At 51.4% G+C, this 26,713-nt stretch overlaps 1 protein-coding gene across 3 annotated transcripts; it reads left to right on the forward strand.

The window, feature by feature from the left end:
- The first annotated feature begins 12,044 nt into the window (after positions 1-12,044).
- CSRNP1 (cysteine and serine rich nuclear protein 1) lies at positions 12,045-24,719 on the forward strand. 3 transcript variants are annotated; one of them, XM_012455631.2, is made up of 5 exons: positions 12,045-12,089; positions 20,018-20,249; positions 21,393-21,652; positions 22,139-22,453; positions 22,550-24,719. In XM_012455631.2, exons 2-5 carry the CDS (start codon positions 20,057-20,059, stop codon positions 23,537-23,539), a joined length of 1,758 nt encoding a protein of 585 aa, XP_012311054.2. In that variant the 5' UTR covers positions 12,045-12,089; positions 20,018-20,056; the 3' UTR covers positions 23,540-24,719. The 3 variants fall into 3 exon arrangements, with proteins under 3 accessions (XP_012311054.2, XP_021522261.2, XP_012311052.2); XM_021666586.2 differs by lacking the exon at positions 12,045-12,089 and adding an exon at positions 13,312-13,385; XM_012455629.2 differs by lacking the exon at positions 12,045-12,089 and adding an exon at positions 18,216-18,739.
- Positions 24,720-26,713: the final 1,994 nt, after the last annotated feature.

The raw sequence follows: 26,713 nt of genomic DNA on the forward strand, positions 1-26,713 counted from the left end.
CAAAGGGTCTAAATCAGGCACGGTCAACCCAATGCCGCCTTTTCCAGGCTTTCTGGAAAACAGACAAACAAACACTTGTTACTATAGGACACCACAAAACCCCGTTCTGATCAATGAAATATGATGGGAAGTCTGCTGAGGGTACTTCTTGAAAATTTTTGTTTTCTTAATAATTAGGTATACATGCTGGTACCTCTCCCTCCTTCCTAAGTTGACCATGCCTGAGGCTAGGCAGCCATCTTGCAAATATGAAGCGACCAGTGCAAGGGAAAGGCTGAGATAATTCTAGACACATCAGCACGGCCATTATTGAGCCAGTGAATGTCAGTGGCTGCCTACTTCAAGACTTCCTGTTATAGTCCAGAAGTCAACCCGTCCATGTCTAAAGCCACTGTAACTTGTTTTCTATCACTGATAGTTGCAAACATTTCTAATGGGTGCACCACTGGTGTGTGGAGCATGAGTCAGCTCTTCACATATTTTCAAGACACACGAGGGAAATGTGCTTGTCAACTTTTTATTCTGTTTATCACTGAATTCCTTTGCAAGATTAGATGAATGAGCTTCTGGCTCCCAGTTGGGTTTGGCAACGGCAATCCCCAGCAGGAAACGGAGAAGGAAAAGAGTGAGATCAGGGCACTTAATCCCCTGGTTTCCTGCCTGTGAGTCACCACGGGTTGGCTGCATCCTTCAACAGGAGGTCACTGGTCCTCCCAAGACAGCCCACTTGATCATTTCTCTCCCTTCTAATGACACCTTCCACCCTTTTTTTCTTCAGGCCTGTGGGTGGTAACAGCTTAGCTACTGCTTCCCCGGTTTATTGTACCATTTCTTGACGTAATTCTACATCTGCAAGTCTGTAAATAGTCCTCTTGTAAACAAGCCTTCCTAAAATCAGGCTTCCAAAAACAAGTCTTGGTCTTCGTGTGTGTGTGTGTGTGTGTGTGTGTGTGTGTGTGTGTGTGTGTGTATGTGTGTGTGTTTAAAGTAAAATTTATTAAAAAAGTAAAGGAATAAAAGCTGGGCTACCCCGCAGGCAGAGCAGCATCATCCTGGTCTTGAGTGTGCCATTATCTTTTGGTATACTGACTGACCAACCAGCATCAATTAACAGATTAAAAAAAAAACAAAACTTGCAGCTGAATGTCAACCATACACCACTGTATTCACAAAGACCAGCTGTCAGGCAACAATCTGGCTCCTAATCTCGATATATATAGAAACAAATAGCAAGAAGAGTCAATGCTTTCAATTCATGGCCTCTCCTATTATGTCTTCTCAGAATACTGTGTAGAGAAATGGACAGTCAGTCAAAGACACTGTTGAACAAAGTACGCTGGCTCCTGAAGGAAAGATATTCACATGAGGTTTTGAAAGAAAAGATGACATACAGCAACCCTTTGTGCTACTGATAGCTCTTTGATGTAGGTGGCTAGTTCAAGCCAGTGGCACATTCAGTGTCTTGATTACCCTGAACTTTTGGCTTCTGGATGAGGCTATCATCCTCTTTCATGTTGAGAAAAAGACAGATTTTGAAGACAGAACTGTGGTGCCAAAGCTTAGCCTTTGAGAATATAACTCTTCCTACATCCAAATGTTTCCTTCTCTTGGCAGAGAAATAAATCGATATAAAAGCGACCACTAGAAATATTAAAAACAGACTTAAAAGCCTTCAAATCATCAGACAAAAATATAAACATACGTGTTCACACACATGCATACCAACGAAGACAAAAAATACACACAGTAAAACATAGAAAAACAAGCAGCATTAAAATAGAAAATGGAAGATAAGAAGACACAATTAAGGCGAATATGTCAGTTACGTCGGCACATGTAAATGAGATAAAACAACTCATGATAGAAAAATGATCCTCACTTGGAATGATAAAAATGTCTTAAAAAGTGTCTGATGTGTGCAAGAGATGCATCTTTGCTAAAATAACTCAGAAACGTTAAAAATAAAATACAAACCAAGGTATACCAGAAAATACTAAGCTGAAGCTACAATGTCACCATCAGCCAAAGTCAAATTAAAAATAAGAATATGAAACAAGACAAAAAAAAATTAAACAGGAGCGAGAGTGGTATCCACATTCAGGATCTAGTTTAGGCAGGGCGGGCCAGCTCATACCTGTAATCCTAGCAGTTTGGGATTGCTTGCATCCAGGAGTTCGAGACCAGCCTGGGCAACATAGGGAAACTCCCTGTCTAAAAAATTCAAAAATTTGTGGGGCATGGTGGCATATGCCTGTAGTTCCAGCTATGCAGGAAGCTGAGGTGGGAGGATCACTTGATCCAGGGAGGTCAAGGCTGCAGTGAGCCATGATTATGCCACTACATTCCAGCCTGGTGACAGAGTGAGACCCTGTGTCAAAAAATAATAATAACAATAAAATAAATAAATAAAACCACTGTAAGATACCACCTTACCCTAGCCAGAATGGCCATTATTAAAAGGCCAAAAAACAATAGATGTTGGTGCGGATGTGGTGAGATGGGAATGCTTATACACTGCTGGTGGGAATGTAAACTAGTACAGCCTCCATGGAAAACAAAATAAAAATTTCTTAAAGATCTAAATCTACCATTTGATCCAACAATCCCATTACTGGGTATCTACACAAGGAAAAGAAGTCATTCTATGAAAAAGACACCTGTACACGCATGTTTATCACAGCACAATTCACAATTGCAAGGATACGGAACCAGCCTAATTGCCCATCAACCAATGAGTGGATAGAGAAAATGTGGTATATGTACCATGGAATGCTATTCAGCCACAAAGAGAATAAAGGAATGTCTTTTGCGGCAACCTGGATGGAGCTGGGGGCCATTATGCTAAGTGACATAACTCAGGAATGGAAAACCAAACACTGTATGTTTTCACTTACAACTGAGAGCTAAGCTGTGAGTATGCAAAGGCATACAGAGTAGTGTGATAAACTTTGGAGACTCAGAAGGAGGGAGGGTGGAAAGGGAGTGAGCGATATTGGGTACAGTGTACACTACTTGGGTGAGAGGCGCACTGAAATCTCAGACTTCACCACGATACAATCCATCCATGAAACCAAACCCCTCTTGTACCCCACAAGCCATTGAAATAAAAAACGATATATATAGAGAGAAGAGGAAGGCCTGACATTGTGGGCACATGCTATGCCCAGGTAAGAGAAGGATCAGCCCAAGGGCTGTAAGGTGACGGACTAGCTGAAAGGCCCCAGAGGAGAGCCGACCGCACTAACAAACCTTGTGTTTTCAAGCATGTTTCAGGTGCATGTCAGGTCATTTGGGTGGGACAGTGGTTTATACCACAGTAGCCAAATTTTTTTTAAAAAAACCAGACAGTCACTTCAGGAAGAGGCACCGGGTTGAAGGTGGAGTCTCCAAAGATAACGTCCACCTGGAAGCTGCGAATGTATGAAAGTTTTGCGGGTGTAATTCCGTTAACGATTTTGATGGCATCCTCATGGATTGAGGTGGGCCCTTAATCCAGTGATAAATGTCTTCAGAAGAGAAGAGGAGAAAAGGCCAACAGAGGAGAGGGCAACATGAAGACAGAACAGAGCCTGGAGGGATGAGGCCACAAGCCAACGAATGCCGAGGAAGCTGCCAGAAACTGTGAGAGGGGCAAGGAACGCTCCCTTGGAGCGTCCAGAAGGAACCAGCAGTGCCAACACCTTGACTTCGAACTTCTGGCCTCCAGAACTGTGAGAAGATGAATTCTATTGTTTTAAGCCAAAAAATAAAAAATAAAAAGCAAGGTAAAAGCAGCCATCATTATCATTATCATTTAACGTGGCTCTGGCAGTTCAAGCCAGTGTAATTAGACAAAAAAGAGAAATGCGATATAAACATTGGAAAAAGGAAGCAAAATTATATGTCGATTATGTGATTGGAAAATGCACAACTATTAGAGACGGTAATTCAGGATGGGTCAGGTGAGGTGACTTACACCTGCAATCCCAGCACTTTGGGAGGCTGAGGCAGGCTGATCACCTGAGGTCAGGAGTTTGAGACCAGCCTGGCCAACATGGTGAAACCCATCTCTACTAAAAATACAAATATTAGCCGGGCATGGTGGCGGGTGCCTGTAATCCCAGCACTTTGGGAGGCTGAGGCAGGCTGATCACCTGAGGTCAGGAGTTTGAGACCAGCCTGGCCAACATGGTGAAAACCATCTCTACTGAAAATACAAATATTAGCCGGGCATGGTGGCGGGTGCCTGTAATCCCAGCACTTTGGGAGGCTGAGGCAGGCGGATTTCTTGAGCCCAAGAGTCCAAAACCAGCCTGGGCAACATGGCGAAGCCCTGTCTCTACAAAGCATACAAAAATTAGCTGGGCGTGGTGGTGAGCACCTGTGGCACCAGATACTAGGGAGGCTGAGGTGGGAGAATCACTTGAGCCCAGGAGGCAGAGATTATAGTAAGCCAAAATCGTACCACTGAGTAACAGAGCGAGACCCCCATCTCAAAAAAAAAAAAATCAAGACAATGGCATTTTACAAGGTTAATATACAAAACCCAGTAGCCCTCTTTTACTTTTATACGTATATATACATATATATAATCTATCAGAAAATATTAGAAAGAAATTACATTTATAATCTCTATCAAAAGATAAAATACTTAGAAAAATATTTAAAAGACATATAAGGGTCTTTACAAAGACAAAATTATACAGCAGGCTGGGCATGGTGGCTCATGCCTATAATCCCAGCACTTTGGGAGGCCAAAGCAGGAGGATGGCTTGAGCTCAGGAGTTTGAGACCAGCCTGGGCAACATAGTGAGGCCTTACCTCTACTACAAATAAACAAAATTAGCCAAATGTGATGGCACACGCCAACAGTCCCAGCTACTTGGGAAGCTAAAGTAAGAGGATCACCTGAGCCCAGGAGTTGGAATCTGCAGTGAGGTATGATCCCGCCACTGCACTGCAGCCTGGGCAGCAAAGTGAGATCCTGTCTCTAAAAGTAAAAATAAATAAAATAAAATAATACAGAGAACATGCTATTTTGTGCTTTTGTTTTTTGTTTTATTTTGTTTTGTTTTGAGACAGGGTCTCACTCTGTCTCCCAGGCTGAAGTGCATTGCCATGATAACGGCTCACTGCAGCCTCAACCTTCTGGACTCAAGCAATCCTCCCACCTCAGCCTCCCGAGTAGCTGAACTACAGGCACATGCCACCACACCCCACAAAGTTTTGAAGTTTTGTAAAGACAGGGTCTCCCTATGTTGCCCAGGCTGGTCTCAAACTCCTGACCTCAGGTAATCAGCCTGCCTCAGCCTCCCAAAGTGCTGGGATTATAGGTGTGAGCCACCGCATCTGTCCTATTCTGTGCTTTTGAATAGAGAGACTCAATATTTAAACATGGCAGTGCTTCCTGGGCACAGTGGCTCATTCCTGTAATCCCAGCACTTGGGGAGCATCACTTGAGGCCAGGAATTCGAGACCAGCCTGAGCAACATAGTGGGACACCACCTCCATATTTTAAAACTTAAATAATAAAAAATGGCAGTGCTTTCTCAATTAATCCATTCACTCGCTGTGATTCTAATGAAATACCCATAGGATTTGTTTGTCAGGTGGGGAACTTGTCAAAAATTACATGACAATCAAATGAGGAAATAAATCAGAGCCGGGAAAGCCCTGAAAAAGAAAAGCAACGAGATGGGGCTAGACCTATCAGATGATAAAAATTATTATGAAATTATAATTTGTAAAGCAGTTTGGTACACTCAGAGGTGAAATAGACAACTCAGAGAACCAAAATAGAAAATCAGAAATAGATCCCAATACATTTCAGAATTCAGTTTACATCTAAGGTGACATTCTAAATCAGTAGAGAAAGGTGGCAGTAAAATCAGCTACCCATTTGGGAGAAAAATATAATGGGAACACTACTCCATTCCCTAAATCAAAATAAATTCCAGATGGATAAAGAATATGTATTAAAAAATAAAACCATAAGACCATAGAGAAACAATAAGTGAATTTACTTATAATGCTATGATAGAGAATTCAGCAAATAAAATCCAGGACCTCTAAAGTAAACATTCATGAAATGTGGCTATATAAAAATTTAGCCTCATGTGTTTAATCCTAACACTTTGAGAGGCCGAGGTGGGAGGATTGCTTGAGCTCAGGTGTTCAAGACCAGCCTAGGCAACATAGCAAGAACTAATCTCTACAAGTAATTTTTTCAAAAATTAGTTGAGTGCGGTGGTATACACCTGTGGTCCCAGCTACTTGGGAGGCTGAGGACCTCAACTGCTTGAACCCGAGAGGTTGAGGATGCAGTGAGCCAAGATCGTGCCACTATATTCCAGCCAGCCTGGGCAACAGAGTGAGATCCTGTCTCGGAAAGAAAAAAAGAGAAATATTTAAGACTTCTGTATGGTAAAGCGTTCTATAAAGCAAAGTGAAAGACAAACGAAAAATCAGCGCTACTGTGTGACAGGCAAGCTCTTCTCCTCCATCCTCAAGACCTAAAGCAACTCAATACAAAACAAGTAAGGAATATAAACCAGCAGTTTAGAGAGAAATTGAAATGGCTTATACAAGCCTCAATTTTGCTCAGAACAAGAGAGATGCCAAATGAAACAGTAAGATTTATTTGTTTCTCCTATCAGATTGGCAGAGATTCACAGTTTGATAGCACTCGGTGCCAAGGAGGGCGTTGGGAAACAGTCACCCTCAGACACTACTGGTTGAGAGTGAAATTGGTGCAATTTTTGGGAGGGTGATTTGGCAACGTCTGTCAAACTCCTCTGACCCAGAACTCAACCGCTTGGATTTTTAACCTACAGACCTAGGCACAAAAGTCTTTCAATTTAGATGAATAAGAATGTTCAAGAAGCATGCTTTAAGACAGCCTCCTTTCCTCGTTTTTGCTTTCCAACACAATGCCTGCCGTAGCCCAGTGGGTCTCAGAATTTGATGTGCAGAAGAATCAACTGGAGGGCCTGTTAAAACCCAGGTTGCTGGGCCTCACTTGCAGAATTTCTTTCAGTAGGTCTAGGAAGGACCCAAGAATCTGCCTTTCTAACAGGTTCTCTGGGAATGCTGATGCTGATGGTCAGGGGCTAGAACTTGAGAACAATTGCCTTAGTCTGTTGAGAGGGCTGGGAAGGTCTCCAACCAAGATGGAGGCCTAGAGAGGGGAGTTCCTTTGAGGAGGGTGAAGAGTAAAAGGCAAGGTGGAGAGGAGCAGAATTCCCGTCAGTACTATGGAGAGGAGGAGATAGTTGGGGTGGGGTTGTCCAGAGAGGAATGTTGGAGCCTTCTAAGGAGACAGGACCTTAGTCCCTATTCCCAGCCTCGTCAGAGTCTTTCCTGCCCTCTGCACAACCACGGATGGCTCAGAAACCGCAGGGCCCATCATCTGTGCTCAGTGGATCCACAGGCTCGGAGAAGGAGAATATTAGCCACAAGTAGGCAGTATGAACTGAACATCAGAGAGCTAGGTCATCCTCGCCAGGGGAAGGCATCCCCATTCTTCAGCTAGACTTCAGAGGGGCAGGGATGGGGCGACACACAGGAGAGAATCTCTGCTGACTGAAGGGGAAGCTCCCCTTGAGACTCAGCTGCTTGGATTTGATGTAGCAGGGGGGATTCTTTTTAACAAATCATGTTGGGAAAACTGGATATTCATATGCAAAATAATTAAGTTGGACTCTTACCTTATTATCATTCAAAATTTAACTATAAATGGATTAAAGACCTAAATGTAAGAGCTAAAACTATGACTCTCTTAGATGAAAGATAACATGAAGTTTCTTGCACTTGAGAGTCGGGAATGGAATAAAATTCTTACCACCTGTGGCAAATTAAGAAATATATTTGGCTTAGAGTTCCTTTGGAATTTCCCTTGGAGTTTCCTGAGTGACAGGATTTACCCATCAGGAACCCCCTTCAATCACACCTGAGTTTATGCTGTTATAATAAAGTGATTTGGCCAGGCATGATGGCTCATGCCTGTAATCCCACAAGGCGGGTGAATCACCTGAGGTTGGGAGTTTGAGACCAGCCTGACCAACATGGAGAAACCCCATCCCTACTAAAAATACAAAATTACGCAGACTTGGTGGTACATGCCTGGAATCCCAGCTACTCAGTAGGCTGAAGCAAGAGAATCACTTAAACTCAGGAGGCGGTGAGCCAAGGTTGCGCCATTGCACTCCAGCCTGGGCAAAAAGAGCAAAACTCCGTCTCAAAAAAAAAAAAGTGATTAAGGGTGGGTTCCTTAGCCAGAAAGACCAAGGGATTAGAAGGCTAGAACTTTCAACTCTATCCATCAGCCTCCAGGAAGGGGAAGGGGACTAGAAATTAAGCTCTACAAAAACTGAATGATCAGATGGAATGAGCTTCCAGACGGGTGAACACACACACATCTACCTCCACATACCAAGAGGGGAGCACACTCCCACCCAGACACACCTGAACCTTACCATATGTTTCTCGTCCTCTGGCTCTTGGTTTGCATTCTTTATAATAAACTGGTAAGTAATGCGTCTCCCTGAGTTCTGTGAACCATTCCAGCAAATTATTGAACCTTAGGAGGGGGTTTTGGGAACCCCAGCTTTATAGTTGGTTGGTCAGAAGTACAATGGGCCTGCAACTTGTGGCTGGTATCTGAGAGGAATGGTCAGTCTCGTAGGACTGAGCCCTCAAGCTGTGAGGTCTGCACTAATGCTGGGAAGTTAGTGTTGGAGTTGAATTGTTGAACACCCAGCTGGTGTCTGGAGAATCTGATAGTTAGCTGTAGGTGTTGGAAAACTCTCTAGACCATCATAATGATTTAGATGGAGAGAAACCAAACAGTTGAACCTGACCTGTGGACCCCCAGATATCCCTCGCTGGTCTAGATGTAGATTATTGGTGAAAGGCTGAAAACACTGGTTTCTTTTTCACAATCATGGCACTATAATTGTTATTAACTTCTCCCCTCTTTTTTTTTCAATCAAGGTAAAATTTAAAGTGAACAAATCTTCAGTAAGGAACTTGATTCTTTACATATGTGTACACCTGTCCAACCGCTACCCAGATCACAATAGAGAACATCTCTAGCACCCCAGAAGGCTCTTGTCCCCGCTCCCAGTCAATATCCCAAAGGCAACATTATCTATCACTGTGCTTTAGTTGACCTGTTTTAAAATTTAATATAAATAAGTGGAATTATACATATTCCTCTTTTAAAGCTCGCACCTCCTAATACTGACACAATGGCAATTAAATTTCAATCTGAGTTCTGATGAGGACATTCAGACCACAGTATTGTATGAAGCAATAGCCTGTTATTTCTCATTGTTGTGTAATATTCCATTATATGATAACAAACAATTTGCACTTACCTATTAGTGGAGTTTGTGTTGTTTTCAGTTTTGGTCTGAAAACACACATGAAACTGCTACAACAGTCTTTTCAATGTCTCTTGGTTGGTGTAAACATCTTGTTTCTCCTGGGTATATACTGAATGGTGGAATTATGTCCAGTAGTGGAAATATTTCCAATTGTTCAATTACAAGCCTCATTAACTCAAGTGCCCAAACCTGCCCCGTTCTCTGATCGTGTCAATTCACCCTCCCATCAACAATGTACGATGGGCCGGGTGTGGGGGCTCACGCCTGAAATCCCAGCACTTTGGGAGGTGAAGGCGGGCAGATCATTTGAGGTCAGGAGTCTGAAACCAGCCTGGCTAACATGGTAAAACCTCACCTCTACTGAAAATACAAAAATTAGCTGGGCATGGTGGCAGGTGCCTGTAAACCCAGCTACTCAGGATGCTGAGGCAGGAGAATCGTTTGAACACGGGAGGCGGAGGGTACAGTGACGTGAGATCGCGCCACTACACTCCAGCCTGAACAATGTACGACAGGTCTGGTCGATTCTCAGTTTTGTCGTATTTAATATTGTTAGTCTCTTTGATGTTAGCTTTACTAATGGGAATAAAGCATTCATTTTTAATGTTAAAAAATTTTATTTAAAACTTGTGATAATTTTTATTTACCTAAAATTGGTGGCTCATGGATGCTGAATGTTGGAGAAACTTCTAGGACTCTTCCAGGTATTCAGAAATTCCTTGAGGACGTGTGGGTGTGTTTCTGCCTGTGTATGTGCCATAGCCACAGACAGATGCTGCTCCAGACCCCACCCTTCTTTCTCTTCCCCACGAATAGGAAGAGTTTACTTGGGATCCCAGAGGGAGATGTTTCCCATCATCAGCAACATCTGGGGAACATCTGGTGAGTCCATCCCAGGACAGGCAGATGCTTTTCTGGAGAACATACATCACTTATTTGATTCTTTTTATTCTCCTGTATGTTCCCTTGTTCTCTCTTTCTCTTCCATTGGGCTCCCCACTCTCAGCCCCGCTCCTGCCCTCACCAGCCAACTCGCTACCCTGATTTCTGTCTGGTCTGGTTTCCCCAATATACAACCCAACAGGATGCAAACGTAGGCAGCATGAGAGACCCTCATTAACTCTAGTGCCCAACCCTGCCCAGTTCCCTGAGAAGCAGGCAGTATCTTCTAGGAACTAAGTCAAGGAATGTTGAAACTGGTGGAGGTTCTCTGGTCCAATGCCTCCATTTTACAGATTGAAAAGCCAAAGTCCAGAGAGAGAGGGACAGAGAGAGGCAGGGACAGAAACCAAACCAGAACTTTACTTCTGGGTATCATAGAAACCTCTCTTCTGCTGGAAACTTGGCCTGGAGATTAGAGGCAGGCAGTGGAAAGGATTCCTTGGGACCAGCAATGTCTGTAGCCGGCAGCCACAGTGAGAGCACAGCTGAGGTCTGAGGTGGGTGGTGGAGGATGTGTGGCCTGGGGGGTTACCCCTTAAAGCCCTGAGAGTTGAGTCACCTCTAGCAACAGACACCCAGCTTTGTGGCCTGTAAGCTCCTTCCTGCACGTTCTCAGCTACACGTAGCTTCCGTGTGCTAGCGGTGTTAAAAATCCAGCCACTGCCACCTCCAGCCCTGCCCTCTCCTTGAGCCCTAGCAACTTTACTCATTTACTAGGCATGTTTAGTGTATTCAAGTTCTCATCAAGCACTGGAGATAGAGCAGTGATCAAGTCCAACGTTGCTCCTGCCTTCCCACTGCTCACAGACAATGCCCAAAAAATGCACAAGGAAACCACACAACGAAGTGGGTGCAAGGCAGGTGCGAGGTGGGATCCATCAGCATCCTTGAAAGTCTGAAACAGGACATACTCTGAGAACTGACCACTGGCCAGCAGGGCTGGAGAGCAGTCACCAGGGGTGCGAGGGGCAAGGGTACAGGTGAGGCTGGGATAGAATCATACCTCATGTGTGAAATAAAACTGAAAGCGGCAGGACTAATATTAAAAGCACGTGACCTGGCCGGGCGCGGTGGCTCATGCCTGCAATTCCAGCACTTTGGAAGGCTGAGGTGGGTGGATCACCTGAGGTCAAGAGTTTGAGACCAGCCTGGCCAATGCGGTGAAACCTCATCTCTACTAAAAATACAAAAAACTAGCTGGGTGTGGTGGCGTGCGCCTGTAATCCCAGCTACTTGAGAGGCTGAGGCAGGAGAATCACCTGAACCTGAGAGGTGGAGGTTACAGTGAACCGTGATCAAGCCCCTGCACTCCAGCGCGGGCGACAGATTGAGACTCCACCTCAGGAAAAACAAACAAACAAACACATGAATGGACAAAACGACATGCACACACATCAATGGCATTAAAACCGGGCGTGGGGAAGGGAGTGGGAAAGGAGGGTATGAAGAGAGAGGTGAGACTGCAAAAGTGAGAAACGGCCAAATTATTCCGGCTTTGTAGGCCCCAAGGCGTTGAGACTTCATCAGGAGGGTACTGGGAAGCTGCTGGAAGCTTGGCACCTCCCCCTGCAGCCCCCCAGGTACACACTCCAGCATCCGGAAAGACAGGGCCTTCATCTTCCCCCAACCTGCCTTCCTCCTATTGTTCTTCCAGGAAAGAGAGAGTGGGGCAGCCCCCTGCCATTCTGCATACACAGCTGTGGCTGAAGAGGGCTCTCACCATCATCTCCACCCCAGAGGCCATCCAGGCAGGAGTCGCCCCCACCCCCCACCTGGAGGAAGGTAGAATGGAATCCTGAGGGCTGGGCTAGTGGCTGACAGCATTCATCTAGGACAGTCAGAAGAACCCAGAACGCAGCGGGAGCAGGCCTGGGAGGGGAGGGTCCGACTCCCACGAAGGCTCCCTGGAGGAGGCAGTGCAAGCTGAGCCCTTAAAGGCGTTGGGATTCTGGTAAGCAGAGAGAGGGCAGGAGAGCATCCCAGTTGAGAAGACCAGCTGCAGCGAAAGTGTGAGGGTGGAAACGCTCGAGGGGACGGGTAAACGCGGCCCTGAGGACTTGGCCGCCGGGGCAGGCCGTACAGGGCGGGTTCTCCCCGAGTCAGGAAAGGCCTTGGCGGGAGCAGAGAAGGCAGTGGGCCATTTTAAGTGGCCAAGGTCTGGCCCGGAAGAAACCAGCCTTTTCATTTTTTCAAGGGAAGGGTGAGGTGGGAGTGGGGAAGCCGGTTCCAAGAACCCCTAGTTCGGAACTTCTGCAGGGGAGGGTCTCTTGGCCCGTGGGTAGAGGTGACGTTCAGGCCCGCTGATGACATCCATCCTTCCTGCTCCCCGCCTCCCCGCTCCCCACACACCCCAGATTCCTCTCCAGCCACAGTTTACTTTTCCGGCGGATCTGGGGTGGGGGCGGAGGAGGGAACGTTTAGATTGGAATATAATAAACTGCCTCTAGAGGGGCGGGGTGGAGACGTCCGGGAGACGTCGGCTCTGCCACTGTCTAGCCCGGTGGCCTCGCGGAGTTACGGGGTGCTCCGGGCCTCAGTCTACCCATCTGTAAACTGGGGCGGTGGGGCGAGGTGGGGATCTCTGCCGGCGGGAGTCGCCCGCGCCTGTAGGGACCGGGCTGCAAGCGGGGCGGGGCGGGCGCGGCGGGAGCTGGCTGCGGCGGAGGCGCCGTCGCGGGGTCAGAGTCCGCAGGGAGGCCCCGGCCGCTGCGCCAGGCTCCAGGCTCCGGCTCCGGCTCCGCGCTCCGGGCTCCGCGCTCCCGGCTCCGCGCTCCGGGCTCCGGGCGGGGGAGGAGGCGGCGCCTCCGGGGCGGGGCTGCGGGCGGCCTGGCGGGAGGCCCGGCGTGCGTCAGCGCCTGAGCCCCGGAGTTTTCCACTGACGAGGAGGGCGGAGCGGCGGGCGGGGCCGGGCGCAGCCAGTCTCCAGTCTCCCGCCGCCGCCGCCGCCGCTGCCGGACGCGCGTCGCGAGGGGCTGCGGGACCGCCGGCCGGGCCGAGCGCACAGAGTCGCGGCGCGGGGGGCGTCCCCGGCCGGGGCGCAGGTGGCGCCGGTGTCCTCCGCGAGCGTCCGGATCGCAGGTGAGCGCCGAGGGCCTCGGGCCCGGCCGGCCGGGACTCCGGGGAGGGGGCGTTCATCGCGAGCGGCGCCGCCGCTCCGGCCCCTGCGGTTCGCTCCCCGGCACCCTGGGCGGGAGCGGCCCGGCCCGGCCCTGACTGCGCGCCGCGGCCGGAGTCGGGGGCCGGGGGCCCGGGCGGCGGGAGTCGCGGGTTTTGTGCTCCCCTCCCCCGCCTGCCGCCGGCACCCCGAGAGAAGTCGCGGCGCCCCGAGCTCGCGAGTGGGGACAGAGCCGGGCGTGCGCGGCAGCGGCGAGGCGACGGGGGCGTGCGCCCGCGGGCGAGTTTCCTTTTGACCCAGTTGCCTGAGAACTTTTCAGAAGTTCCTCGCGTGGCCGGAGCAGGTGACATTTGTCGCCTTCCTCCTCGGGCTCCCCCCTCGGGGACGCGGCAGGAGCTGCGGCGCGTGCCGGGCGCCCGCGGCCGGCGGGGGTCGGGGAGGGCGTGGAGGGATGAGCGGGAGGGAGGCGGGTGAGTCACGGACCCCGGGAGGAGGAGGGGGGATGGGGGAGGGATTGTGTCGTTGGCTCACCTGTTTGTCAGTCGCCGTCACTCTCGGAGGCCACTGCTGTGAGTCACGGGCGCAGCTACCCCGGCCACCCGCGGGCACACGTAGACTCTCTCCCACGCACTTCTCCTTCCGCGGCACGTACTTCTTCCCCTTCCTCAGTTTCTCCTCCCCGGGGCCCATTCACAGGCACACGCTGTGGAGATGCCCACACCACAGCCACAGTCACACACTTAGTCACTCCCGCGCCCGGCACAATCACACGCAGCCGGAGCCCACACTCCTGACACCAGAGGGTCCCTCCCCGCCTCCCGCTGCCCACCCAGCACTTCCCCCTAGAAGTCTCAAGCCTTTTGGAGAGTAACTCATCGGCTCCCCGCATCCCTGACAGCCCTGCCCTCTTCTAGCTCCACACCCCGGTATCTCTCTTTCTCCTATGCCCTTGACCTGTCATCTCACCTGGCTCTGGCTGCGCCTCCAGCCGTCACACCCCCTCCACTCCCGGTGCCGAGCCACGTTTTTAAAATGCAAAGCTGGCATTGTCACTCCCTACTTCAGCCCTCTGTGGCTTGACGTGCCCTCGGGCTGAAGCCCGCCCTGGAGCCCAGTCTCAGCCCCCTCGAGGCCGCCCCTCCTCCGATCACCAGTCTGCTCAAGTTCCTTACCCACGCCGAGCCCCTGTCTGGAGCTCTCCCTACAGTCCTTCCTCGGAGAGACCTACCTTCACCCCAGCTGTACCCTGTCCCACCCTTCAGACCCTCCATCCCAGCACCCTACTGTTTGTCCTCCCCGCTCAACTCAGAGCTTCAAGAAGGCCCCATCGGTGTAAGTTTTGCTCCCTGCATGCGCGAGTTCCTGCCACTTTACGTGGCACGTATGTGAACTTAGTGCGTATGTGTTGAATTAATGAATGAGAGAGGGAAGAAGCCCCACTTAGGTGGAGGAAGCAGTCATTGTCAGGTGCAGTTCCCCTTCCGCAGGAACAAGTGCCTCATGTAGCCAGCAAACATTTGGTACCTTTCCCGTGCCAGGTCCTGGAGGCCAGAGCTGAGGAACTGTCCCGCCCCGCCCCCCCCCACCCCCCCACTCCCACCCCCCGCTCTCCTTCAGAGGGATGCTTGGGGGAGGAGGTGTCAAGGCTTTCTGTCTGCCCTCTCTGGGCCACCCAGGCTGGTTTTTCAGTGGGGGCTAGAGGTGCTAGGAGGTGCCCTCCCCTTCTCCCAGGAAGTTGTTCCTGAGGGCCAGGGGTCATGTGACCCCAAGCGTTTTGGGGGGACTGGCCAAGGCCTGGGGCTCTGAGGTTAAAGGACACATTCTTCAGATTCCTGAAGGGGGATGGAGGCAGCTAAAGGTGCCCCCTCCCTAAGACTGGCTTGGGCTGAGGCCTGGGGCACTGGTGGGACTGCCGAGGTGGACAGAGGACTTGCTGTGAGTTTTCCGAGCCCCGCCCCCACCTCTCAGAAACAGCCCTTGGTTGCTTGGTTCCCAGGGGTGATGTGGCCTTTCCTGGATTCGAATGGTGTGACCTGAGCATGTAGATAATTGTGGCCAGCAGAGTGGGGGGTTGTCAGCGCCTGTGTGTGGTGGCAGGAGGGCTGCCCGATTCTCAGGGCTGAGATCCCAGAAGCAGCCTGGCTCTCTTTGATTCAGGGCCTGTCTCTGGGGTTCCTCCGTGGTGTGGTATTTCTGTCTGAGCCAGCTCCTGGGAGCTGCTTGTCCTTCCTTTGGGACCCTAGGAGGGGCCGTGCTCAGCCTGGGAACACGCCACGGTCAGGATCTCGATTCCTGGGTGGCTGCTGAGGGCCCCTCCCCCACCCTCTGACTCACTGTCTGACACTTTTCTTAGATTCTCACTATCTTTCATTCCCCCTTCTGACTTGGCCTCTCCCGTGTCTCTGGCTCAGTCTTTTCGTCTCATCTCCTGCCTCTGCTTCTTAGCCTCTGGATTCCCAGGTGGGACAGAGGAACACGAGAAGCAGGGGAACTTTTTCCCTTCTCTCTCTCCAGAGGAGAATCAGGGAGGAGGTACTTTCTAATTTCATTCCAGCTCTGCAGATTTGCAAGACATTGTTCATCATTAGAACCTGCAGCGTGACCGTAGCCTCCCTGTGTCTCTGTGTCCCTGCCTGTAGAATTGGAGGCCATCACTCCCCACCTTAAGTTCTCTTTCTGTGGACATCCCTGAGGCAGAGCCGCAGTGTGTGGCTGAGCCTGCTTTCCTCACATCTCTCTCCATCTGTCTCCTCTTGGGGAACAGAGAGCCTCCTGGGATTGCCTACGTTGGCACCTGCCTGCAGCTAGAGCTTCCCTCTCCTGCCCTCAGAGCCACCCCTTCTGAGCACCATTCTTGCTTGCACCCTCTGGCACAGCTGAGAGATAGACATGTGACTCACCTCCTCCCCCCCTTAAATTAACCGTGACAGGAGCAGGAGAAGGTCACACTGACCACTCGCCCTCAGCAACCTCATGTGCGTAGGATTGCCTGTGCAATCGGGTCCGTACCCGATATGCAGGGCTGGTCTGCCTACCTCTGATATTATCAGGTGCCCTCTCTATGCCAGACCCTGTCCTGGGCATGGGCACAGTGGCAGCCCTCCCTCAGCGTGAGGCAGATGAGCAATGAGACCCTTGCAGTCTAGTCAGATAAGCTCTGTGATGGGGAAATAGCAGGGCTTTTGAAAGCTGCTATAATAGAAAGTCCGTAGACTGGGTGGCTTACACAAAAGATGTTCACACCTTGGGAGACTGCGAAGTTCAAGATCAAGGCTCCAGTCAGCCTGATGAGGGCCCTGTTCTCAGCTTGCAGATGGATACCTTCTTGCTGGGTCTGAGCTCACATGTTGGAGAGGGAGACCATCTCTTTTGTGTCACTTGTTATAATGGCGCTAATAGGTGTTATTCATGACACCTCATTATTTTATTTGGAGGTGGGGCCTTTGATTACCTCCCAAAGGCCCCACCTCCCAATACCATGACACTGGGGATTCAGTCTTCACATAAGAATTTTGATAGGATACAGATACTCAGTCCACGCAGAGCGCAGAGATGCAGGGGGAAGGAGTGGGGGATTCAGGAGGCTCCTTGAGAGATGACTTTCTGAAAGGGAATGAGGCTGGGTTTTGCAGAGGCCAGGGTGTGAGTGGGGACATGGCCATTAGGGGAACTGCAGGTTCAACCGGAGTGTAGAGAGCAGGGTCGAGGGAGGGAAGCAGTGGCCAGGTCAGCTTCAGCTTTTTGAATTCTGGACTTGATCCTAAGGTCAGGCTTCCCCAAGGGGAGCTCTAGAGTGGTTCTAGGCGTGGGAGTGGCAGGTACGTGTGTGGTTTAAGAACATCATTCTGGCTGCAGGTTCAAGAACGGCCGGGGAAAGAGGGCAGGGGCAGAGAGACATGGGGTAGCAGCTATGGGGACAGAGACATGTTAAGGTTAGTAAACTTTTTAGATTGACAGTAACCTAAATAAAATACATAAAGTATATAAATCGTCTGTGTATATAAGATGAAGTTTTGCAATTTTAGACATCCATGTAACCACCATGCAGATCAACATGGAACTTTTACAGACACCCCAGCCTCTCCTACCCCTGACCCCAGAAAATTTCCCTCGTGACTCTCTCCAGGGTGTCCCCTTCCCTCCCCAGAGGAACCACTGCTCTGACTTAAATCATCACGTATTAGTGAACGTTTGCACGTATTTCGTGTCTGGCTTCTTTCACTCCATGATGTCTGTGAGGTCATCTGTGTTGTGTGCATCCAGGAGCTGGAGCGCAGTTTTTTTTTTTTTTTTTTTTTTTTTTTACAGTGTGGAATAACACATTCCCTGAGCACTTATCACTAATCTAAGAACACGTGACATATATTGATTCCTCTAAACCTCTCAACCCTGTGAGGTCTTAAGACAAAGAATTGGAGGCACAGAGAGGTTAAGGAACTTGCCCAGGATTACCCAGCCAACTAATAGTGGAGCCAGGGTTCAAACACAGGCAGTCTGGTTCTGGAGCCGAAGTTCTTAACACTATGCCAGGTGGCCTCCACGATACCTCCTGGGTCTGTTCCTGGCTTTGTGTGGATTAAATGGATTTGTGTGAACTCCCAGGCACGGGTGCCTGGATGTAGACGGAGGGAGATAGAGGAAGGAGTTGAGGATGACTGCAGGTTTCTGGCTTGAGTGACTGGGTGGGTGGCGGGGCTGTTACTAAGATAGGGAACACAGGAAGAGGAACAGATGGCATGGGGGGTGGGGAACAGAGACAAGGGGTTCGATTTGGGGCCTGCAGAATTGTATGTTTCTAGGGGACGGCTGGGTGGAGATACCAAGTGGGCAGTGGGTCCTGGGGGTCTCAGGCTGGATGTGTGTGACGGAGGCATTCAGGACCCTGTAGATGGCATCTGGAACTTGGGAAAGGATGGGGTCTCTTGGCAGGATGCGATGGGGACAGGATGTGTGGGTGTCACTTGTCCATATGTGTGTTTCCGTGTGGTCTGTGCATGTGTGTACGTGTGTGTATGCCTGACTCTGGGACATGAATCCCCCACCTCCTGGGAGAGCCTGCGGGTCAGCTGGGAGCTGGGTTGTTTTTGTTTGTGGTTTGACCCTTGGAGGGGGTGCCAAGCCTGAGAAACTACCCACAGAGAAGCCCCCGGAAACATCTGTGAGTCTTCTTCCCCCAGGCCCGGGGTGGGGGATTGGCCAGGGAGGGAGATTTTCTTGCTTCTCTCAGGCCTGCCTAGGGGAGGCGGTCCCTGGGGTGAACATCAAGTTAGTAAAGGTGACGGCAAAGCTGCCCTACAGGATTCGGGGACTTTTGAAGGTAGCTGGGAAGAGGGGGAAGGAGTGTTTGGAAAGGACACCTGAGTAGAGGAGACCCAGGCAGCCTTCTGGTTGGTTTTTCCTCTTCTCTCTCATTTCCTGTGATGGCAGTGGGGGAAGGGCTCCCCGGCACTGGGGCCTCGCCCTCAGCTCCAGTTTCCTTTCCCTTTCCCCCCTGCTGACCTCCCTAGAGGCACAGCTGGAGCAGCAGAGACGAGGTAGCTGTACTTTGGGATTGAGTCCTCTGGGGTTTGCCAAGCCTTGGGAAGGGCCATTATTTGTTGAAGCATTCCAGGGAAGGAACCCCAAGTCTTTTATACTTGGATAAGGCCAGCTGGCTGTGGAAGTCTCTGGTTCTACTTCTGCTGAGGGTTGAGACTCTCACACGGGAGACAGTGTTGTGTCGTGGGGTGCTCCATGTCACGAAGCCACAGACGGGAGAGACTTTGGACATTAGGATTGAATGAGATGTTAAAGAGACATCCTGAGTGGCTGTGGTCACACAGGCCTGGAGTCAGGAGACTTCTTGACAGGGGAGCGGGGGTTTCTAAGGGAAAGCCTGAGAAGTTCCCACACCAGGAGGGGAGGGGCTCGGAGACGTACTCCATCTAGGAATGGAGGCCAGCGTCAAAGCCGGCCTGTTCCCCAGAGTGCTTGGCTAGCCTGGAGCAAGGGCCCGCAGCCCTGCCTGTGTGCAGGGTGGTGTGTCTGTGTGGGTGTGCTAGAGGAGGAGGAGGAAGCAGAGCCAGCATACCAGGACTGTGCGGGCTGTGCGGGCTGTGGGGCTGTGGGGCTGTGGGGCGTACAGACACACACACAGGCACACAGATGCAAGCTGTGTGAATCACCCAACCTGTGAGTCAGCCCCCAGGATTCCTGTCGGGGAATGAGTGAGGCCAAGGCCGAGGTCTGCCAGTCCATCTGCTGATCTGTCTGCCTCCTGCCCCTGCTGGTGTGGATGCATGTGTGTGTGCGTGCTGTAGGAGGTGGTGGGGAAGGTGCCTGGTGCCTGGGAAGGCTTTGGGCAGAGGTGGGAGTTTGAAACGCCAGGTCATGGATTTGCACATTAGTTTGGAGGGAGGGAGGTTCTGTGTCTTGTGCAGAGATTCTCCTGGAGACTGTGTCCCCCACCACACACAGAGCTCCACAGAGAGGGCTGGAGGGCAGAGGCTGGGGTCTGGGATGTCTTGGAGGGTCAGTGGGAGGGATGAGGATCCTGGCTGGGAGCCCACCTGCTGCTGCCTGCCTGCCACTTAGAGCCCCCTCATTCCCGTTCCAGGCTGTCTGTCCCCGGCCACAGAGCACCCCGTGCACCACCATGACTGGGCTGTTGAAGAGGAAATTTGACCAGCTGGATGAGGACAACTCCTCGGTCTCCTCCTCCTCCTCTTCCTCTGGGTGCCAATCTCGCTCCTGCTCTCCAAGCTCTTCTGTCTCCCGTGCCTGGGACTCAGAGGAGGAAGGTCCCTGGGATCACATGCCCCTGCCTGACCGTGACTTCTGTGGCCCCCGTGAGTCCTCCCTCCCCCAGGAACTCCCTCACCTGCCTTCCTTCCTGAAAGACGAAATTTAGAGGTCCCTGACAAAATGCCTTTGGCCTCTGCAGGCCTCTGGTGGTAGCTGTCATGATCTATGATATAGTGGTCACTCAGTACCCACTGTCCAATGGCATCTGAGCCCGGCTAATTCACCTTTGACCTTGGGAGTAATGACATCCAGGATGCAGCTCACAGAGTGTCCTCGGCGCCTTCCCGCTCCGGCCCCTCCCTTCTGTTCCAGTTTCGTTTCTCCAATGAGCACCCTACCCTCCTACAAAGGGAACTGCTGGAGTTCCCCGCCCCATGCTTCTGAGCCACGGAGGCCTGTCAGGCCGGCCCTCTCCTGTCAAAATGCTGTCCGCTTTTGCCTGAACAAAGTGAAAAGGGGTTTTTCCTGGTTATTTTCCAGCTTGTATAATTGTGATTCCAGACTGATAAAAATAGCCCTAGAACAGTGTTTCTGGATTTTATTTTTCGTGATTGTCCCCAGGAAGTCTATTTAGACACTTTCTCCTAATTCCACACCCCCATAAAATTTTAATACAGTAGATGTGCTGTTTACCTTTTTATGTAGTGTATGTATATCTGTGTGTTACACATAAAAAGAATATAATTTTTAGCACATAGACTCTAACAGTACAAACAGAAAACCTTTTAGAAGGGAATTCCCTCTGGTAGCTGGGTACAAAATTAAGATAGTAAGTTGAAATATAAGGAATTTCCAATATTTGACCATTATATGGTAATTTGTTATGGTTCAATGTAGTGAAAATACCAGCACATGGTTTACTAATCAGTAAACACTAACTTGAAAACGGAAAGACTTTTTACACCTGTTGCAAAATACAGAAATTCTACAAATCGAGAAAAAACAATAGAAAAGTGTACACAGGACCTACACATGGCTAACAAGCACAGGAAACATGCGTAACCTTATAACTACGGTCACTTGGCCTGGTAAATAACAATAAGCCAGTGCTGACATGTGGCGCTGGAGGCGGGTGGAGGCGGCAGGCGGGAGGCGGGAGGCGGGAGGGCCGTCTGGCATGATCTTCCTGGAGGTATGTTGTGCCTCAGCAAAAACTAATCCCCAGCCCGTCCTTGCCTGCTTTGCAGCCCTGTCTATCCTGAAGCGGGCTCGCCGGGAGCGCCCAGGCCGGGTAGCCTTTGATGGGATCACCGTCTTCTACTTCCCCCGTTGCCAGGGCTTCACCAGTGTGCCCAGCCGTGGCGGCTGTACTCTGGGCATGGCCCCTCGCCACAGTGCCTGCCGCCGCTTCTCTTTGGCCGAGTTTGCGCAGGAGCAAGCCCGAGCACGGCGCGAGAAGCTCCGCCAGCGCTTGAAAGAGGAGAAGTTGGAGATGCTGCAGTGGAAGGTAGAGAGCCCTCTCTGTGGCCCGCGTCCCGAGGCAGCTCCTTGAGGGGTGGGCGTACCAGGGGTGGGTGCTGACTCGCTCATTACTTATACGGAGAAACAGGCCCTCGGGCCGAGTGATTGGTTCCATTGGCGTCTGTGGCCTGGGTTGTCTGCAGAGGAGGAGGCACATACAGGCTCCTGTCTCTTTGCAGCAGGGGCTGGGGGCATGATGCCTGCATCTGAACTTTTTGGAGAGGGGGGTGTGGAGTTGATACGGATTGGGGGGTGCATATCTGACTGGTTAGGGAAGGGAGTCTGTTCATGATCTAGGGAATGCCATGAGTAGGGTATCTCTTTTCACGTGCCCTGAGGACGGTATTCTTGGCTATCCTGTTCACCGTCATACACACAGTGCCCATCACAGATTAAGCACTAGCAGTGGGAGGGTAAGCACTTGGGGCGGGCTTGTCTGTGCCTCTCACATCCCTCTCTCCTGTGGATGAAGCTTTCGGCTGCTGGGGTACCCAAAACAGAGGCAGGGCTGCCGCCTGCAGTGGACGCCATCGATGACGCCTCTGTGGAGGAGGACTTGGCGGTTGCTGTGGCAGGCGGCCGGTTGGAAGAAGTGAGCTTTCCACAGCCATACCCAGCCCGGCGACGTCAAGCTCTGCTGAGGGCTTCAGGCGTGCGAAGGATCGATCGGGAAGAGAAGCGGGAGCTGCTGGCACTGCGCCAATCCCGGGAGGATTGTGGCTGTCACTGTGATAGGGTCTGCGACCCTGAGACCTGCAGCTGCAGCTTGGCAGGCATCAAGTGCCAGGTGTGGTGGCTGGCCCGGGCTGGGATGGGGAACCTGAGCCTGGGGACTTGTTTGCACTCCACAGAATCCTCATTTGTACCTTTACTTTCTCTGCAGATGGACCACACGGCGTTCCCCTGTGGCTGCTGCAAGGAGGGCTGTGAGAACCCCATGGGCCGTGTGGAGTTTAATCAGGCCAGAGTTCAGACCCATTTCATCCATACACTCACCCGCCTGCAGTTGGAGCAGGAGGCTGAGAGCTTTAGGGAGCTGGAGGCCCCTGCTCAGGGTAGCCCGCCCAGCCCTAGTGAGCAGGCCCTGGTCCCCACTTTCCCGCTGGCCAAGCCCACAATGAGCAACGAGCTGGGAGACAGCTGCAGCAGCGACATGACTGATTCCTCCACGGCATCTTCCTCGGCCTCGGGCGCTAGCGAGGCCCCTGACTGCCCCACCCACCCAGGCCTGCCTGGCTCCGGCTTCCAGCCTGACGTAGATGATGACAGCCTGGCACGGATCCTGAGTTTCAGTGACTCTGACCTCGGCGGGGAGGAGGAGGAGGAGGAGGAGGAAGGGCGTGCGGGGAACCTGGACAGCCTCGGCTGCTTCCATCCAGCTGACATCTTTGGTACCGGTGACCCTGGTGGCCTGGCCAGCTGGACCCACAGCTATTCTGGCTGTAGCTTCGCATCAGGCATCCTGGATGAAAATGCCAACTTGGATGCCAGCTGCTTCCTAAATGGTGGCCTTGAAGGGTCAAGAGAAGGCAGCCTTCCTGGCACCTCCGTGCCACCCGGCATGGACGCTGGCCAGAGCAGCTCAGTGGATCTCAGCTTGTCTTCCTGTGACTCCTTTGAGTTACTCCAGGCTCTGCCAGATTATAGTCTGGGGCCTCACTACACATCACAGAAGGTGTCTGGCGGCCTGGACAACATCGAGGCACCTCACTTCCCCCTGCCTGGCCCCTGTCCACCTGGGGATGCCAGCACTTGCTTCCTGGAGTCCCTCATGGGCCTCTCCGAGCCAGCCGCCGAAGCCCTAGATCCCTTTATCGACAGCCAGTTTGAGGACGCTGCACCGGCGTCTCTGATGGAGCCTGTGCCGGTGTGAGGACCAGGATGCCTTTTCCCAGCCCCAAAGCCCTGTTGCTGCTTTCTTGTAATTGTGGGGCTCCCCAGAGTCTCTGTGTAACAGTCTCCCACTGGCTGGCTCACCCACAGGTGCCATGCGCACACTCCTGGTTTTCATACAACTCTCTGGATTTATTTATTTTAACTTTTCTGTGCTGAAGAGAGGATTGGCGGCGGGGTACCCCTATGAGCTGCCGGGCCCCCCACACCCACAGCTTGCTCTTCCATCTCCATAACGTGTACCTGGAAGAGGAGAAAGTGTGGCTCCCTGGAGCTTGGTCTTTGTGTGATGTTCCTTAACCCAGAGACCGTGAGACAGGGCTGAAATCAGGTGGCTTCTGCCGCCCTCAGCCCTAGACCTATGGGTGGCTAAATCCTCTGGACTGTGAAGACTGTAATTTATTTCCATAACTTATTTGGAGATTGAGGAGGCTTTGGTTGCTCCTCTCTGGCGGGTGGGCAGTGCCGGGGGTGGGGTGGGCACAGGCCCTCAGGAGCCCCTTTTGCCTTGTACTCCTACACCCTGCCCTGCCTGGGCTTTAGTGTAGACTAGGTGTGGATTTGAGCTCTATGAGCTATGTCTGCTGCCTGGCTCCTGGATGGCTCTGCAGGCAGGGGCTGGCCAAGGACATCATCTGGGCAGGGGGAGAGGCTGGGCTAACCAGCTGTGACCAAAACTCCCTTCTGCCCCACCCTGCCCTCTCCACTTCCTGCCCTCTGTTCCATCTTCCCCCTCCCCAAAGGCCACAGCCTTTCTTCCAGGCCCAGGGATGTAGGAGGGGGAAGGAGGAAACAGGAGGCCCAGAGAGGGCAAGGGGCCTACCTCGGGGCGTGAACCATGCCCCAGCCTATTATCTCAGGGCTTTCTGGGCACTGCACTTCAGCCTGGCCCACCTGCCCATGCCCTGAGGCCACTTGGCGAGGGGTGGCTCCTGAGGGCTTTTATACCGTTTGTTTGCTAATGTTTAATTTTGCATCATAATTTCTACATTGTCCCTGAGTGTCAGAACTATAATTTATTCCATTTCTCTCTGTGTCTGTGCCAAGAAACGCAGGCTCTGGGCCTGCCCCCTTGCCCAGCAGGCCTTGCCAGCCTGTGTGCTTGTGGGAACACCTTGTACCTGAGCTTACAGGTACCAATAAAGAAGCTTTATTTTTAACAGTGTGGTCTGTATTTGTGGGGTGGGAAGCAGGGGCAATGGGGATGGAAGGGAGACAGGCCCTGCAGGGCCGCATGGACACAGGCTGAGTTGCGGGGTTAGGAGTCGGCACACCAGCACATTGGGCCTCTTTCCAGGCAAGCCAGTCAAGTTGGAGGCAGGAAGCCAGTTGAGAGGCTGGCCAGGCAGATCCAGCAGTTTTTCCTTTGGATTAACCGGTTCTTCTCCAGTGGTGACCTGGGTGGGGAGGAATAGCAGCAGCGTCTTCTGACATGGGGCTATTTGCTGGGGATGGGTGAGGGCACCCTCCTGCCTACACACACTGAGCTGAGGCCTTGTCCTGAGGACGAATTCACCAACCTAAGTGGAGGCAGGGCAAGGGGATATGCCTGGTCAAGGCCTGCTGATGGCCTTACTTAGCAGCTGTGGTCCCTGGGGACTTACTTAAGCAGGGGGCGGCGGGAAGGGCAGGGGGAAGCCTGCACAACCTCGTCCCTCTGCACCAGCTAGACCTGTCTGACCTGTCCCTGGCAGCTCAGCTGGGCTGCAGGCCAGAGGAGTAGGCCACACCCTGCTCTGGGGAGCCCCAGTCTGGGGGCCTAAGAAAGGTTGACCTCCTCCTACGGAATGACAGTGATTTGTACAGGAGCTGGAAGGAGGAACTGCCAACGGAGAACTGATTTGGGTCTCCTTGCTCTATTTCTCTGCCTTGGTCTGTACTGGGCTCACTCATCTCTGGCTTAACTGGCACAGAGCCAGAATGCTGGGTTTGAATCTCAGATTTTCTACTGCCTTGTGAGGTGATTTATGCAAATTACTCCCTCTGTGCCTGGGTGTCCTCAATACTGCATGGAAATAGTAACACTGCTCACCTCATAAGCTTGTTTAGTTCATATTTACAAAGCACTTACAGTGCCTGGAACATGCGAGTCCTGTGTACATGTTTGCAATTTCCATCAGTTCTCACGTTTCTGCCATTCTTTTTCTATATGTTTAATCCTTCCTTCTTTGCCTCCTGTCCTGTCACCCTTTAGGTATCTGTCCCTTGCCTCTGGACATGCATGGACATGGCCACATGGCCGTATCAGTGCCATTAGAGGACTCATGCTTTGGAGTCTGGCCTATGGTGGGGCAGTATGTCCCTGTAACCAGCTTAGCTAGGAATAACCAGGCCTTAGGCTTCTCAGGGTAGAGTACGCTGGTACATTGAGTTGACCTGTTTCTTCTTCACTGGTGACTGGAGAGCCTTTTGTAGAGATTACTTCAGCAGGCACAATCTAAAACCCGGGTTCCTCCAAGGGCAATCAGGGTCGCTCTGACTGCCCTGTGGTCTGGGTGGCAGCCCTCAGCTCCAGCAGTCCGGCAGGGAGCCCCAACAGGCTTCCACCCCATGGACTCAGACCATGGCTGGACTGAGGCCTGCCTACTCTCTAGGGCCACAGGGTTCTTAGTTTTGTTTCTTTGTTTTTAGATAAAGGAAGACAATCTAGGTTTTACAACAAAAACATCATCAATGCACAATCCCTTTCCAGCGTCTTTCTCCATACAGGTAGACCTGCCTCTCAGCAAACCTGTCCCAACAAAACGGGGTTGTAAAGCAGAGCACAGAAAAGGAGACTGGGTTTTCCCATAGGAAGGATGGTATCCCCAGCTTATTCCAAAACACCATGTTTGTGATCAGCAGTGTGTTATAAAAACAAGGCTCAGCGGCCATCAAGGAACTCACACTGTTCCAAAGGGACCCTCATCTGTCCACTGTTCCCAAACCTTAGTCACTGGACAACTGCTCTTGAAAACTGCCCATATCTGCACTCGACTAATCATTTTTCTTTAAATAATAATCTTTCTTTAAATCAATTATACCAATATGCTTAAAAGCTAAATGCATCTCATGGAACAGCACCCATAAACTCCTGAGTTTGCTGTGCTGCTTGGTTTTCTATGTTATGTAAAAATGATGTGTAAACACAGTTACTAAACATTAAAATGTTTGC

Source organism: Aotus nancymaae, unplaced genomic scaffold, assembly GCF_030222135.1.
Source record: "Aotus nancymaae isolate 86718 unplaced genomic scaffold, 86718_ANA_hifiasm-v0.15.2.pri h1tg000038l, whole genome shotgun sequence".
Lineage (NCBI taxonomy): Eukaryota > Metazoa > Chordata > Mammalia > Primates > Aotidae > Aotus > Aotus nancymaae.